Source organism: Denticeps clupeoides, chromosome 5 (assembly GCF_900700375.1).
Source record: "Denticeps clupeoides chromosome 5, fDenClu1.1, whole genome shotgun sequence".
Lineage (NCBI taxonomy): Eukaryota > Metazoa > Chordata > Actinopteri > Clupeiformes > Denticipitidae > Denticeps > Denticeps clupeoides.
This window is the reverse complement of record NC_041711.1, coordinates 6,303,412-6,320,925: the sequence shown is the minus strand read 5'-3', so window position 1 is coordinate 6,320,925 and position 17,514 is coordinate 6,303,412. Positions and strand designations below refer to the sequence as shown.

General features: G+C 42.1%; 1 protein-coding gene across 5 annotated transcripts in view; it reads left to right on the top strand.

The window, feature by feature from the left end:
• ptprub (protein tyrosine phosphatase receptor type Ub) overlaps positions 1–17,218 on the top strand; it is a 204,966-nt gene extending 187,748 nt beyond the window's left edge. For 3 of the 5 annotated variants that reach the window (XM_028980633.1, XM_028980631.1, XM_028980629.1), the window contains 8 exons: positions 2,208–2,362; positions 2,572–2,707; positions 3,445–3,594; positions 7,317–7,631; positions 9,338–9,463; positions 11,059–11,216; positions 14,046–14,181; positions 15,437–17,217. In XM_028980633.1, the coding sequence (XP_028836466.1) occupies positions 2,208–2,362; positions 2,572–2,707; positions 3,445–3,594; positions 7,317–7,631; positions 9,338–9,463; positions 11,059–11,216; positions 14,046–14,181; positions 15,437–15,499 (1,239 nt within the window). In that variant the 3' untranslated portion in view covers positions 15,500–17,217. Of the gene's footprint in view, positions 1–2,207; positions 2,363–2,571; positions 2,708–3,444; positions 3,595–7,316; positions 7,632–9,337; positions 9,464–11,058; positions 11,217–14,045; positions 14,182–15,436 lie in introns of all 5 variants that reach the window. The other 2 variants (XM_028980630.1, XM_028980632.1) reach the window with 1 other exon arrangement.
• The last annotated feature ends 296 nt before the right edge of the window (positions 17,219–17,514 follow it).

Here is a 17,514-nt window from a genome sequence, read left to right as displayed (position 1 = left end):
AGTATCTTTTTTTGGCAGGATGCGTGTTCATGTGGCCCAAGGTGATAAATGTTCAGCTCCAGCTGTCACTTCAGGATTGAAACACAACAGGGGCATTATAACAGGATTATACACATTAATTCCATAATCTGTAAAGTTGTGTACAACACCAATAGATATTCCTTCCCTCGGTCTGAATTGGCTAAGTTCCGCCCTCTTTTTTAGAATTCCCTTAACACTGTTTTGTTTTTCCATCTGCAACTTCACTTAATTTCTCCCTCACTTCATTTGAATTTTTTCTCTTTTTCTGTCTGGCTCCAGCATGTCAGTGCTGTACTGTGTGGGTGTAAGTGGTGTGGTTGGGTGCCTGATGTCTGGATTGCCTGTATGCGCCTACCTGTTAATCACAGATGTGGGGGGCTCAGCAGGAGGGCTGGGGTGGCTGTCAGGACCCAGGCTCTGCATTATCACGTCACTGTCAACATGGCTCCACTGCCATTGCTGTGCGCATTTCATTTGGGCTCTGAGGGGGAGGAGGAAGGGAGGGGCTGTTGGTTTGTAATTTTAGTGGTGAAGGGGGACATGAGGCTGTAACACCATGTGTAGAGAGTTTCCTGGGAGCCAGACATAAAAATGCACAAAAACCTGCTCATACTTATTAGGGTAGGTATTGGGGTACAATAAATATTATTAAATTGTTATATAGTTTGTTAAATGGTATAGACTTTGAATAGATACATGTATAACGAATACCATAAAATAAAGGACTACAGCCAATGAGAGTGCAGTAAACAAGATGACAGAAAGGGGTGGGACCTTCAACTCTCTATGTAGAATAGACAGACTACATTGCATGTCTACCAATTTCTAGACCCATACTCTTTAATTTTCCAACTCCTTTCACATAACCCAATGGACCATCAAGAGTGAAAGATTATGAAGTGTGTGAATCACCATTGCCACACAGTCATGTAGCACCAACCCTTTGTTGACCATGCCATTTTTGGAGCATATTGCTCAACCACACATCCTTTGATTGCCCTGATTTCCAGCAAAGAATAAACACCCACCCTGCTCCCTTCAGATTGCTTTCTTTAGTAATGTGTCAGAGTGTGTGTGTGTGTGTGTACTCCAAGTCAAAGCAGAAAGAGATAAAAAAAAAAGTCCTTGGGGCCACACATCCCTGTGGACCAGCCTCTTTATTCCATCCACCCTCCGTGGGGCTTTGACTCATATCAGCAGCACTCCTTTGTTTAGAGGGAGGATAGTCAGTTCAGCTGCAGGAGGTCTGCAGGGATTTGCTTTAAGAGTCACTCAGCCAAAAATTATATAATGCCCAGAATTGTTTCTGTTGAATCCATATTTAAGGACATTACCAAGCTGTCATTTTGATTGGCTGAAAAGGTTCCTGGGTATGACATATCAGATATTAATATGACTTGTTGTGTAGTTTTCATTGTGTCTGCAACTGGATAAGAGAATCTAAGCATTTGACAATAGTTGAAATAGTTGAAGTTTCTGAGTGAAATAAATAAATAAATGCTAACAGGTAATGGGGAGAGTGGTGGCCTAGCAGGCACGGAAATGGACCCATAATCAGAAGGTTGCCAGTTCAAGTCCTGAGCTGCCAAGGTGCCACTGAGGTGTCACTGAGCAAAGCACTGTCCCCATGCATTGCTCCCGGGGAGCCTGCCATGGCTGCTCACTGCTCACAGAGAGTGATGAGGAGAGGGCACATTTTGCTGTGCCCATCGTGTGCTGTGCTGTAGAGTTTCACAATGACAATCACTTCACTTTCCAGTGGGATGTACATATTTATTTATTTTTAGTCATAGTGAACCTGAAATTAGTTATTGGGCATTTGTCTCAGTCTTATCAGACTAATTGTGGTTCCATTTTGACAACAATCACCAGGTACCTATCCTGAATACTACAGCAGAGCATGAGAAAAAGATTTCATACACACATGCATTCTCATAAAATCATATACATTATGCAAAAACCAGCAGTGAGAACCCTAAATCTCCTGGGCTTCGTCCCTGCCCCTATCTTCAGAATTATACCTTCTTGACATTTTCAATGTCCAGTGAGTATGTGGCTTTTACAGATTTGGCATCTATACACAAGTGTTGCGCAACATTTCTAAGTGTCTTGTTCCTCTGCATGGTACAGAAAATTCTCCTTTCAGTCTTAAGAACAGAATATTTATGGCTTTTATGCCTCTACAGAGGGGCTACTCAGCCAAACACGAGGTGCGGCAGTTCCACTTCACCTCCTGGCCTGAGCATGGCGTGCCTTACCACGCCACCGGCCTCCTGGCCTTCATCCGGAGGGTCAAAGCCTCCACACCACCTGATGCTGGACCTGTTGTGGTGCACTGCAGGTATGAGCTCCACCAGTTCACTTTCATACAGCACCTCCTGTTCACATTCCTCTACAAATCTGGTTCAAATCATCCACACACTGAATTGGTTGTTGGGAACCGGAAAAATGTTACTACCTTGTGTCTTGTCATATTTCTGTTATGTCGTGTTTGTGAATCATGAAATATTTATCTGCAGCAAATTAATCTCTCCTGCCTATGTCTGACAGTATGGGAGCTGGCCGAACGGGCTGCTACATTGTGTTGGATGTGATGCTGGACATGGCAGAGTGTGAGGGGGTTGTGGACATTTACAACTGTGTCAAAACACTCTGCTCACGGCGCATCAACATGATACAGACAGAGGTAAGCACACACGCTTACACACTTGTGTATGGTTCTGATCAATATACAGACATGTTCAGATGCTTACATACAGTCATCATGGACATGGTAAGCCCCTGGTAATTTTGGGATTTCAGTGCTCTGAAATGTGTATGTAATCTGTAGTTCATAGATTAAATAAATCTGATGATTGCAGTGATCTGTATATTCTATCCATATTAACTCATGTAATGCAGTCACAAATAGTTTTTTTATGTTTAAGGGCTTATAGGGGGCTTATTGATTGATTTTAGAAAACACTGAAACTGATAGGGAGTTTGGTGAGGAGTTTGTATGTCTGTTGCATGGTGTTTTTATATAGAGCAAATAGGTGCAGAAACTCAGCTCTACTGTATTGCCGTGTTTGAGTGTATGTAATGAAACTACATTTCTGTCTATACCAATAAAGAGTTTCATTCTCCTCTGATGTCCTGATATTTGCAAAACCAAACAACTTTATGCAAATCCCTCATTTGTTTAGGTGTGGGCAATTATTTACTGGATGCTTGAATTAAATTCAGCCTGCAATTGCCCTTCATTCTAGCTAATGTTTCATTCAGTTTGGAGCAGGTTATACAAAAACTCGGATTCCGTGTCTTTTGACTCCATTCCAGCACCTGAAAGCATTCAGTAATTTCTGTCTCTCTCTGTGCCATTGTGCTTGTCTCTGTACCTGCCTCCATTTATCCAGCCTCCCATGACTCTCTCTGTCTCTACAGGAGCAGTATATATTCATCCATGATGCCATACTGGAAGCATGCTTGTGTGGGGAGACGTCCATCATGGTGAACGAATTTGCTCAGGCCTATAAAGAAATGCTGAGGGTCGACTCCCAGAGTAACTCCTCCCACCTCCGTGAGGAGTTTCAGGTCAGTGTCTTGGACTTCTATATATACTGACACACACCAACATGTACACAAATTTTTGCCACATTCTGACACTGACAAACACAATCCATCTCCAGCATGTCTGTTCAGAACTCACATAAAAGTAGGGAAACTTGAAGAGAAGAGACCAAAACAGATAACTTTAAATGTTATTGCTCTGTGGATGGGTGACATGTTTGAGTGTCTGTGCCTTTGTCTGTTTCTGCGGCATACTTTCATTCCAAATCATTGTTGCAGCCAAAAAGAATAAGAACAAATGAAATTAAGGATAAGATGGATCTGACTGCGGTTCTGATCTTCGGTGTGTTTTCAGATTTAAAGGTATCGCTATGATAAAAATCAGCGTCAGCAGTGTTATGAAATTTGACCAAGCCATATGACCTTACATTTAAAAGCATGTCCTCCTTTCTGTCTAACTCGGTTGGGTCAGCAGTGGATGATGCAGCTCCTCTTCAGGAATGGGGGCTAACAGCAGAGTGCCTAACAAAGACATACCTTCTACTGTCCGGATTTTTATGCTTTTAAGGCTACCTGATCGCAGGGAGAGTGGCTGCGATCACTTGCTGAGAGCACCTCCATTGATTCATGCTCTTGCCTTTCAAAGTTAACCTGTTGTTGTTCCAGGCCACTCTCAGACTCCTGTATTGACTACAGCTAATATTATCAGTCTGTTTACATTAGAATACCTCCACTTTACTGTACACACAGTGTGCATCACATGTCTGGAAAAAATCTCATATTACAGATGGCTGATTATTATTTTTATCAGGACTTAGTTGATGGAGACACTCAAAATCCTTTTATGCTGTAATTTCATCTCACACACACACAATAACACATCGTGTCAAGAGAATCACTCACAAAATAACCCTGTCTGGCTAGCCTTAACAGCTCCCAGATGTATTATTAATGTGATTTATTAGCCTTCCCGTATTTCCTTTCATATATTCTGCAAGAGTTGGTGGGGAAATGTCTGGTGTTTTTCACTCTTCTTTTCAGTATATATTAAATACTGACCCAAATACTGCTCTGCATGGCACTTTTTAACAATGAGACATAAGGTATGTGAACTGGTTACCAGAACTGATGATCACCCTGGTCTGCATAGAAGATCTAAGAATGTCTGAAAAAGTGGTTTATAAAAAAAGTTTTATTTTAGTGGTTTTGACTGTTTTAATTTGAAGTCAATATGCTGCATTGTTTACAGTGTTGGAAAAAACAGCCAACATTCACAAGAATGTGTTACCTGTTGTTGTGTGGAATCCAGCTCAAATAGTCATGTTGAATAAATTGGTTGCCTAAGCTGATCCTCAAACATAGCTAAGTTGAAACTCAGTACACTAAAATATCAAGATTTACCATAAATTGATTATTTGTCTAGGGAGTCTTGTGGTAAACTTTAATAATAAAAGCAATAGGCAAACAACAAGGGCGTCCTCAGAATTATTGCCATGAGTTTCACGTTAGTCCTGTGTAATGTTTCCTAATCGTGTTCACCTGTGTCTTATTGTATAAAGCTGCCCTGTTCGTGTCTGTTCACCATCAGATGTTTGTTATTTTACATGTTCACCTGTTACCGGATGTCTCCCCTGTTCATCACAAGATTAAACCCCTTGTCACGGGTGGGCTGGACATGGCATGAAGGAGGACGCATTCGCACGATCACAGGACAGGGGTTTTAATACAAACTTCACGAGACAAGGGAACATCAACACGCACAATGACCCGACGACGAACAGACACGAACAGGATAGCTTTATACAATTATATAAATAGACAGCAGGTGAACACGATCAGGGAACATTACACGAGACGAACATGAAACTCCGGTCCGGACTCCGGAGTAACCCCTGCCGGTCCGGATCATGACAGTACTCCCCCCTTAAAAGCACTACCACCTGGGAGTGCCCACAAAAACGGGGGGAGAAAAGGGGGGAGAAGTCCATAAGGACGAGTGGCGGCTGTCCTGCACCGGCGGCGTCAGGCCCGGGCCAAAGCACGACTCGTCCGTGGGGGACCGGCATCCTGTCCGCCGTCCGCAGGCACCGTCACTCCGGTCAGTCTCCGGCACGCCCGGCTGGGAAGTTCGCCGCCTCCCTCGTCTCGGTTAACGCCGGGAACACCTGAACTGCGCGACCGGTCTCCTCGACCCGCACGGATTCGTCGGTACTCCCCCGCCTCCGGAATCGCCAGGGGGAACATGGACAGCGTGACGGATCCTCTCGACCCCACGGTAGCTTTCGTAGGCCGTCGAGAGTCTGTCACGCTTGGGGAAGCTTGGGGAAAACGAGACGGCGGCGTCGGGGGACGTCCATACATGGAACCTTGAACATGGGTCTGTGGGGTAGACGTCCTCCCGACCATCCACGGCTCCCTGGATCTCAGCGGGGCGTAGATCTGCTGCGTCCACGTGGTCAGGTCATTCTGTCACGGGTGGGCTGGACATGGCATGAAGGAGGACGCATTCGCACGATCACAGGACAGGGGTTTAATACAAACTTTACGAGACAAGGGAACATCAACACGCACAATGACCCGACGACGAACAGGATAGCTTTATACAATTATATAAATAGACAGCAGGTGAACACGATCAGGGAACATTACACGAGACGAACATGAAACTCCGGTCCGGATTCCGGATCCGGAGTAACCCCTGCCGGTCCGGATCATGACACCCCTGTTTCGTGACGTAGTGTGAATGCGTCCTTCGTCAAGTTTAGTCATCATTTACGATCACCTGCCTCGCCATGCCAAATGGCCATGACAATTATTCACTATTACTAGTGAACTCCTTTTTGGAGTTTTATTGAACAGACAAATACATCACTACAACACCATGAATGGGGGAGACAGAAATTCATGTAAAGGTTTCATTCACACTTAATCGTGTTAAGTAGTATAATGGTAGGATGATCTATACCTTTAAAAGTGAAGTGATTGTCATTGTGAAACATGGTGCAAACCAAAAAATATGTCCTCTGCATTTAACCATCACCCTTGGTGAGCAGTGGGCAGCCATAACAGGCGCCCGGGAGCAGTGTGTGGTAAAGGTACTTTGCTCAGTGGCACCTCAATGGCACCTTAGCGGTTTGGCATTCAAACTGGCAACCTTCTGGTTATGGGTCCATTTCCTTACTCTAATAAAAATAATAAAAATAGCAATAAAAATTCATAAGCACAAAGTTATCCATCATCAACCATCTAGCTCAAATACTATTTTCTTTCAAGGGTTGAGAGGGTGAGAGCTGTGCATGCTTATGATCAACCAGACATCAACAAGACACATACTACTACTACAGACACATCATCATGTGACAAGCCAATGCTGACTGACATTGCATAGGAAAAGCAAGATCAAATCTGCCTATATTACACACAATAAAGACTTACACATTAGATTGTGGTTCCATGATGTTCCTATGCAACATCATTTGCAGTAGCTGACAAGTTCAATTTTATCTTACGTTTATGTGTTTCTGCTGTATGGGTGTACATTCTATATGTGTACACCTGTCCCTTTTCATTTTCTTCCAACTTTTCAACTGGAGATTTCCTCGTTTATCTCAATTTTTCCCTTGTCCATGGTCAATATTTCTCACATGGTGGTTGTCATAATGTCACATCATATTTAAAAAATATCAGAAACTGCCAGTCTGGAAATGAATGTATTGAATTGTACCTGTAATTCTCTCCTGCTGCAGACGCTGAACTCTGTGACCCCACACCTGGACGTGGAAGAGTGCAGCATTGCCCTGTTGCCGCGCAACCGTGAGAAGAACCGCAGTATGGATGTCCTGCCCCCAGACCGAGCACTGGCATTCCTGGTTACCACGGAGGGAGAGAGCAACAACTATATTAACGCGGCATTGGCCGACAGTTTCCACCAGCAGGCCTCCTTCATTGTGACTCCACACCCCCTAGCCGGCACCACCGCTGACTTCTGGAGACTGGTGTTTGACTACGGCTGCACCTCCGTGGTCATGCTCAACCAGCTCAACCAGTCCAACTCTGCCTGGGTGAGCAGAACCTCTAGCTAGTGACTGAAATGAAAAATTTGATTGTTTCACTCACATTTTTTATGTGTACAACCATGTAGCTAATATACAGTACAGGCCAAATGTGTTTTCTTTATTTTCATGACATTTACATTGGTAGATTTTCACTGAAGGCATCAGAACTGAATGTGGAGTTATGTACTTAACAAAAAAAAGGTGAAATAACTGAAAACATGTTTCATATTCTAGTTTCTTCAAAATAGCCACCCTTTGCTCTGATTACTGCTTTGCACACTCAGTTATTTGTTAAATCAACTGGTAAAGGCAGCACTTCAAACACAAAAGTGTCAAATCAAACTGCAGCACTTAGACAACAGGGGTAAGAGTCAAACGTCTTGTCAACCATCAACATTCGTCAGAATCTACCAATGTAAATGGTCATGAAAATAAAAAACCCTGTGAATGAGAAGGTGTGTTCAAACTTTTGGCCTGTACTGTACATATGGTAACTTTAACTCTAAGTAGAAACATATGTATATGCTGCATGTGTGTGTTGGGTGAGTGGGCTTAGCCACAGGTTGTTTGCAGGTGTGTGTCTGTGTGTGTGGTCATGCTCTCAATACCCGCAGAAACACAGTGACAGGGTGACAGATGAACAATGTCTTTATTCTCTATTCTGAGACATGCACATTCTTTCTGATCCACCAATCAACTGAACAACCTTTCAACTATTTCCTTGACTCTCACCCCACCCACATGAAGAGGTGGGTAGTGTACCCATAATTTATTCTCAGATATGAGTAGTGTTACTCCAAATAATATTACTACCACACCCTACAAGCACACATCCAAACTCATCCTAAGATCCCTCCCCTCTTTGCAGAATAATCACCATAACCCACCAAACCAACACCATACCAGGCATAATCACTCATGGTCTCTTTATTAATACGGCCTACAGTTCAGATATTAAAATACTTTTCTTTATTCTTTTTACACCTTCTCTCTGTTTTATCTGGTAAATTTTTCACCATCCTCCCTTGTCTGTGTTCATTTTCTGCTCTGGTGGATTAACGTTTCTTGCTCTGTATTAATATTTATCTCCCAGCCTGCCCTGTGTCACAGTGTTAATACGCTTCAGTCTCTGAAGACGCCTGCCACAAAGAATTATCACAGGCATCCCCACCCTCCCTCTATGTCTCATCTGGTTAATACCTTTCTGAAACTTCGTCTCTACCTTCATCTTACTCCTCCTTTCCTTCTTCTCCCCCTGTTCACTTCCTCTCTGCCTCCCTCATAATTCTTCTTCTAGTGTTTGGGTGTCACTGCTGGCATTTTAATATTGCTACAAAGTGACCTTACCCTGGGCTGCTGTGCTGTGTGATGGTCAGTGTGAGATTGTGTGTAGAGGGACATTGTACACTTGTCTGGGTTGTTTCTGTTTCGCTAGCTTTGTAAAGCCCTGAGCGTCACATGCTGCTTTAAGGCATTTGACCTTCAGGTAGCAAATTCTTGCCAGAAATGCGCACTGGATACAGCAGATGGTTGCTATGATACCAGTGTTCCCCGGTTCCAAACCTCTAGCCTTTTCAGTGTCACTTTCTCTTTTTGTTGTTTTTGGGATTGTTGTGGTTGTCATTCTGGGTTTATTCTACATTTTAGTTTTTTACTGTTCAGTTTTAAGGTCGATGGCACGTCGCATATGAAATCTCTCAATCTCTCCACAGCCCTGTGTTCAGTACTGGCCAGAGCCCGGTCTACAACAGTACGGTCCCATGCAGGTGGAGTTCCTTTCCATGTCTGCGGATGATGATGTCGTCACACGCCTGTTTTGTGTCAAGAATGTCACCAGGGTCAGTCTCTACATACAAATACACACACATACACACATGGATACAAAAACCGAATTTGCGATACTTAGGTGGTTGTTGTATTTAGGTGGTGGTCCATCATTAACACCAAAATAGAAATATATCATTAACAAAGGGCTGGGTTTTATTCAATAATGACCATGCAACTTATTAAGATAAAGTGGCCTGAGGTACTATCAGTGTACATAAACCCAGTATACTGTATATTATCGTAGTATACCTAAACATGAGTTCGGTCAGCAGATATGAAAATGAAGATGTTCATTAGTCTCTCATCTGCATGAGAGCACAGCGGCAGAGCTGGTAAATGTGTGTGATTGAGAATGTGTGGATGTGTGTGTCTGAAGCACATTGTGGCTTGGCTGTTGTGTTCATAAAATGTGTAAAGAGGCTCCAAAGAAGTGCATGATGCAGAGAATATTGTGGAACCGATGAAATGGAGTGCTTGGGGAACACAGAGGGAGAGAATGACACTGCTGTCATATAGCAGAGAACATTTCTCCTCCTCCACCACACACATTACAATTGGAGTGTCCATATGTGTGTAACTACACACTGTGTAAAAGCAGTTTGTGGATGAGGAGGAAGTGTATGGTGTGTGTGTGTGTGTGTGTGTGCCACTTCCATGTCTACACTGCTCCTGCTGCCAGCCAGTGTGACAGGCTGCACCCAGAACACATGCCTGCAGCATGCAGCCCTGTCCGCTCTCACTTGTTGTCCAACTCTCAGGGTTCTTATGTCATCAAAAACGTAGAACAGTCATGGAATTTGAAAAAAAAAAAAGTTTCCAGGCCTTGAAGAGTTTTGGAATATGAAATCAATATATAAAGTTCTGGAAAAGTCACTGAAATCTGACTGACAAATAAATGTATTTATTTAAAAGTAAAAGTTCATAGTTCCTGTAAGACAGTGTGAGAAATTATTTTTATAATTACAATTACAGCAGGTCTATAGTATCTTTGCTGGCTTTACATAGTGAACCACGTCACGTGGTGCTGCATGCATTGCTGCATGCGTTGCGTTCACATTCCAGCAACTCCACAGCTGTGCATCTTGTGTAAATTAGAGCTGATGATCTATGCCGGAACATGAAAGTGAAAGTGAAGTGATTGTGCACAGCACACCATGCACACAACGAAATGTGTCCTCTGAATGTAACCCATCACTCTTGGTGAGCAGTGGGCAGCCATGACAGGCGCCCGGGGAGCAGGGCGTGGGGACGGTGCTTGGCTCCGTGGCACCTAGGCAGTTTGGGAACCGGACAAATTTTGTTGTGTCACCGTGTGTTGTGCTGCAGTGTTTCACAATGACAATCACTTCACTTGACAAACAACTCCACCAGAGTTGTGACGGGCCTCTCCAGCTATCTATCTTATCCTAATTCTGCTAATTCTGCATCTGCCTGGGGCCAGAGTGTGTGCATAATAACACACGTTCTTAAAAACAGGTCTCATATAGGGCCATATATATATCACATAAATGTATAAAAGGGAGAGACACACACATTCACAAATGAATAGGCAACACACAACTATCAATCTCTTGTGCATTTTCCACCCGTCCCTGTGTCTTTCCAGCTACAGGAGGGTCAGTTGATGGTGTGCCAGTTCCAGTTCCTTCGTTGGTCTGCCTATCGTGATGTTCCCGACTCCAAGAAGTCCTTCCTGAACCTGCTGGCTCACGTGCACAAGTGGAAGAGAGAATGTGGGGATGGACGCACTGTGGTGCACTGCCTGTGAGTCCCAACCTCCTGCAGAAATAACTTCAATAAAATCAGAAATTACAAAGTTCACATCCTGGGATGTAGAGAATATTTTGTGTTATTGTCTATCATTATTGTCTGTGATGAAGTACTAAAAAAAAAATATTCTTTTCATACCTGGATTTTGTCATTTCTGTTGTAATAAAGTGAACAGGTTATTGTAATTGTATTATAATATATTAACACATTTCCTTAGAAACTAGCTTACTACTATTAACTAGGCAATGGCTCTATGGAAGTGATGCAGTAATTTCAGTCAGTTTCAATCTGCACCAGACCTGCATGATCTTGAGTGAAATGAACTCAGATCAGCGACTACAAACCAGTTTAGGCCTTAAAAGTCAGTGCCCACCTGTTTAGCAGAATCCACACAAACAGTAGAAACCATCTGACACTTGCAAGAAGCTCACTTGGTGCTTGAAGCGAGTGTCAGCGAGTCAACACTGATTGACGTTGATGGTTGACAAGATGTTTGCCTCTTACCCCTGTTGTCTTAAGTGCTGCAGTTTGATTTGACACTAGTGTTTTAAGTGCTGCCTTTACCAGTTGATGACTGGTGTTTTAACAATCGCTTCTCACCTTACAAATTGTGAGAGATCATTGTGTGTGCTCATGGGGTACAACTGAATCTGACATATTGACAGCCTGCGTGGAATAAGTCTTAAATGGTGGTTGAGGGAATGCAGAATGATTTCTGTGTAGCCCTGTGGCGTGGTTTTAATGGTGGCAGGTTTGCCGCCTTTTTCTTCTCAAGAGAGATGTAGCTGCTTTGATTGCATGCATATGAACCTTTAACACCAGAAGCACTCAATCAGCATGCAGATATTCAAAGGCCAATAAAAACATTTAAAAGAAAAACAGACACTGATTTGCAATCAGAATAATTTTAGCCCATACGTCATTCAATCAAATACCAGCTGCCTGAATCAGGAAAGATGAATCAAGTATGTTTCTAACCTGGATTAAAATGTATGTGAAAATTTTAAGTGGATTTAACAAAAACTGTTCAACATCACAGGCAGGTTTCCCAGACAGGGATTACACTTCACCCTGGATTAAACTGCTGTGTGGATGAAGAATATCCAGGATTAAGCTTTGGCCTTGTCCATGAATCCCACTCCTGACATTTTTGAAGCATTTTATGTGATTGAAATGCTTGTGCAACACACTGGCAAAATAACAAAATGGCACCTTTTTCAGGCAACGTGGGCTGGATCCCAGATCTGAGTGCAGAGATTTACCCCAGCACCAGTTCATTAAAAATTCACTTAACCTGGGTCTGGTGGGGCGAGATGCCTTAAGCTGGGCTCGCTCTCAGTCATTCTACCTGCTTCTTATTCCCCACCTCTATCTCCCTTCCCAGCACATCACTCAGAGCTGTCACACAGCGTTACACACAACGACTAGGGGAAGAGATTATGGAGATGAAATCAATTATGCCCTAATTCAGAATCTGCTGGCTTCCTGAGCTCTCTGCTGCCAAAGTGCTGACTGCGATTGATTATCTTAATATTGCTTTCCACGGCAGCCAGACAGACACTGCTCACCAGCATGCATCTCTGGGCACATATACTGGGAGGTCGTAATGTGTTTGTTTGTTGACATTGCCTTCATTTATGGTTGTATTGATTTTGCACTTTTCGGGTGGAAATGCTATCAGCCTTTTATATTTTGATTTTCTTCTGTGTTGCTGCTCTTCTCTCCATTTATTTTCATTGTGTAGTGATACTTCATTCCGGTAGCAAAAGTAGCAACATATTCTTAGGGTAACATAGGTTATAGCATTACTAATGATTGGTTTTAGCAACGCTAGCAACAATGATAGTGTACTAAAACAAATTGTGTCAAAGGTAAGGCTCTGCAAATTAAAAGTAGCAGTACCACTCTCCAATCAAAACTGACTGAAGCAACATCAAAAGAAAAGCATAACTTCATAAGACATACCCTGTTTGGCCTTGTGATTGGTGAATAACATGTATTCTGTGACTGCTTCTCAATTGTACTGGCTCTGACGACTCATGCAAGGTGTTCATCCAATATGACCATAACAATATCCTTGCTGTAATTCAGCAAGTTCTTATTGTAATGCTTTTTGTTTTATGTTTTACACTACCATTCAAAAGATTATGGCAATGGTTTGATGCTTTAAAAAGACATCAGTTCGGTCAAAAGTCAAGTCCAGGCATTGATCATGTTGTAAATGACTATGGTAGCTGAAAATGTTAATAATGGAATATCTCAGTTTGTCTACATCATTATTTCAAACTTTGTCAATGACTATTTATTACTTCTTTTTTCCATTCAAAATGTTTCTATTTCTTATTTTTTTCCACAAAAAGGAAATTATGCTAAACTTTTAAACGGCAGTGCTTTTGAAATTATTGTTATTATGTGTCCCTGAGCAAGAAACACACCAAAGTGTCACCAGGGGAACTATACCTGTAATTACTGGTTTTAAATCGCTCTGGATGAGGGTGTCTGATAAATACTCTAAATATTAAATGTAAACCAGCTGGAATGGAATGGGTAACTATAGTGACATTATGCTAATTCTGCTAATAGTTTGTATGTAGTTAATAAGTTTTGCTCTACTAATTACAAAATTTTCGGGGCTATTTACTTAGATTATTTACTCAACTTCTGAAATGTTATTGTATTGTGAAAATCATCATTCCCAAATCACATGGATTTCTGGATATGGGCTTTCAACAATTATTCATAAGAAATTTAGGTAGAGTTCAATGTTTCTGGTATAGCTGCTGTTTTGGTCTGTTGTTTACGTGTGCATGTGTTTTGGTACAGGAATGGTGGCGGGCGCAGCGGCACATTCTGTGCCTCTACAATCCTACTGGAGATGATTCAGTACCAGAACATGGTGGATGTGTTCTATGCCGTCAAGACACTCCGCAATGCCAAGCCTAACCTTGTGGAGTCTTTGGTATGTTCTAGGTTATAGCAAATATACACTGCCCATCCAAAAAGAACAGTCACACAATCTAACATTTCATTGGACTGCCTTTTGTCTTGATGCCTGCATTCTAGGGCTGCACGATTTGGGGAAAAAGACATATTGCGATTATTGAGATCAATATTGCGATATGCGATATGATAAAGAACACTTGCTTGTATATCAATGAAAAGTCGCATAATAATAGTGAAACGTTTAATTTCAAAGTGAAACATACAAACTACTTATAACAACCTGAAATGCCCAGTGCTGTCAAAATACAATATTCTACAAAATTAAATAAATCACAAAAAACTCTTTTACATTACTGTCGAATGACAAACCCTGGTAAGGCTATTTGGCCATTATAAAATCCCGTATTATAGTTCTTACATTTAACCAAAACCTTGTTTGGAGGCTGACTTGAACACAGGGATGCATAGCTTTGCTAGCTTAGCTAAGGTTAAGATTTATAAACTAAGGTGAATTTCTTTAGGAAACCTTCAAAGGTTTAGAACAGTCTAAATAGTTAATGCCTACATTTAGCCAAAACGTTGTTTGGAGGCTGACTTGAACACAGGAATGCATAGCTTCGCTAGCTTAGCCTAGTTTAGCTAAGGTTAAGACTTATAAAATGGGATTTTATAATGGCCAAATATATTCAAACCAATTGTCCAGCCTTACCTATGAAATGTAATCCGCCAGGATCTGGTTTGGAGCGTACAGCGGTTTGTACAGCCCCAATCAGCACAAGAGTGAGGCATTTTTATGCACTTCTCTCCATAGACATGTATATGCTTCACGCCACAGTAGAGCCTATCGCAACGTTGACGTACGATGCAGCTCGTCATGCGCCGTCTACCCATATGTCTCCGAACCAAAATCATGTGACCAAACACGTCACATCCGACTGAAGTGAGACTTCAGTCAGCTCGCAAACTTTGAGAGAATGGATGGGATATGTTGCCGATCCAATCCATGTACTAATCATTTAAATCGCAGTTTTTTGCTTTTATGTAATCGCACAGACTGACATCGCGATTACGATTGCGATTAGATTTATCGTGCAGCACTACTGCATTCACTGTGGCATTATTTCGATGAGCTTCTGCAATGTCACAAAATACCCTGACATATTGTGTGTGTGTGTGCGCTTTGAAATGTGACCTGTCAAATAGGTCTTGTTTCTTGGTGTGGAGTACTATGTTTCCTTCCTTAAAACCATGTTATGTTGGTTCTCCTGCAGGACCAGTACCGGTTTTGCTATGACCTAGTGATGGAGTATCTGGAGTGTTTGGAGGAGAGATAGCCCCTTGTCTGGCCGTGCTGAGTGGCCTGGGACAGGGCTGTACTGAAGGAGCCACACCCTCTCAGTCTCCTGTCTTTCTGTTGTTTTCACGCTTGGATCTGTAGACCCACCTGACATAAATGATACCAGGAGAAGGAACAAAACCAGAAAAAAACAGTGAATTAAAACTATGAAAACAGTAACAAAGTGGAGCTTCTGGCCTCTGACCGTTCTAACCCCCAACTCCTGTCCTCAGTGTTTCAGTTCTGTGTAATTTTTCTATTGTTCTGCCTACTCTTTTGGAGTAATCTGGCCTGACTGTGCTCAGTTCTGTGTTGATGTCAGTCTGTGTTTTGTCCGGGTGTGGAAATTTAGCTTTTTTTTGCTTCCATGTGGAGTCTTGCTCAGGAACTACTGTAGCATTCAACCTGAAAGAGCATTTCCCACACTGCCATGGAAGTGGTAGTAAAAGAGAAAGGGTTCTGTAATATCTATGCCTGGGTTGGAAACACAATGGTTAGTTCAAAATGGAGATATCTGCCCCGGACCTCTGCCTTATTCTATCAAGTATTTAGGATGGAGACCCCAGACTCATACAGACCAACCTGGAACAGGGGCCTTACCAACTGTCTGCGAGACACATTTCACTGCCTATCTTGACCATCATTTTATTGGTAAGGTCTTGACAGTATTAGAAGGACGTGTCTCTTCCAAAATCCTTGAAAGAAAGATACTGACTTCTTTTATTTCCCCCATATCGCGGCTTTTTAGAACCAAGATGGCATTTAAACATCCCCTGCTTGCTCATATCCCTAATGGTTCAATGCTCCATTGGCAGAAACATTTTTTTCTGGCTGCCTTTTCTGTATTTAAATTTTTTTTTGTTATATATATATATAAATTTCCTCTTGAAGAAGCTTGTCATATTAGCAGCTGTGTGTGACAACACACCAGTGCTTGGATGCAGATGGGCACGATTTTTTATTATGCCACATATGTCACTCCAGATGTCAGGTAAAACAGCCTCTCCCTCACAATGACAGTGACATCTGGTGCAGCCAATGACTTGGTGGCTCAGACTGACAACGCCTCCCAATTTTGCAGGCTGACTTGAAGACAAAGAGACTGGAGTGTCACTGCCTTTTTACGGCTCGGGCAAAATTAACTAGTCTATCTAGAGTAAATTTTTGACCTGTTTTGACACTGTAGAAGAAATGGAAAGTGCCTGGACTTTCAAACAGAAGCTGGTATATGTACATATAGATGTATATTTATGTTATGTGAATATTCTGTGAATAAAATACTATTTGTTTGGCCAGATAAATAAAGATTGCAAGTTGAATGTACAGTATACGGCCTTCTACACAAGTTCAAGCCAGCAAAGCAGCTCCCAGCAGCACCAGCTGATTATTGGCAATATCTGTAAACCATTCGGAATCCCTTTCTCTTAAGGAAATTTATTTCCTGCCATTTATTTTCTGCCATTCTGTTTTGCCTTTCTTATTCCAAAGATGTGTTCAGTTTTTTATTTTTACATTTCCATATTTTCTGTTAATTTTCATCTCATGGATATAGAAAACAGAGAACATCTGTTCATCGCTATGCTGTTATTCCTGCAGAGACAGTTTAAATGGGCTTGAGTTAGTCCCCTGAGAGTTTCAGTATGATATTGAACCACCTGAAAATGACTGCTGTGTTTTTGAACATGTATTTGTTGGACTGGTAGGGGGAGATTGGGGTGGATCCAATAAAACATTGGAGGTTTTTTTTTTTGTCCTTGAAAACAATAAAATGTTCTGACACCAGCCAGGACCCTGGCATTTTTATTGCAGTTGGCCATCCTGGTGAAAAATCAAATCATGGCAGCACTTGTAAGGACTAAAATTCAACACTGCAACATTTAGACATTTGTGTATGTGTGTGTGATTTTCCACTTTCCATGTAAAGGTATGCACACTAGATGAATTGGTGATTCTGAATTGCCTGTAGGTGTGTGTGTGTGTGTGTGTGTGTGTGTGTGTGTGTGTGTGTGTGTG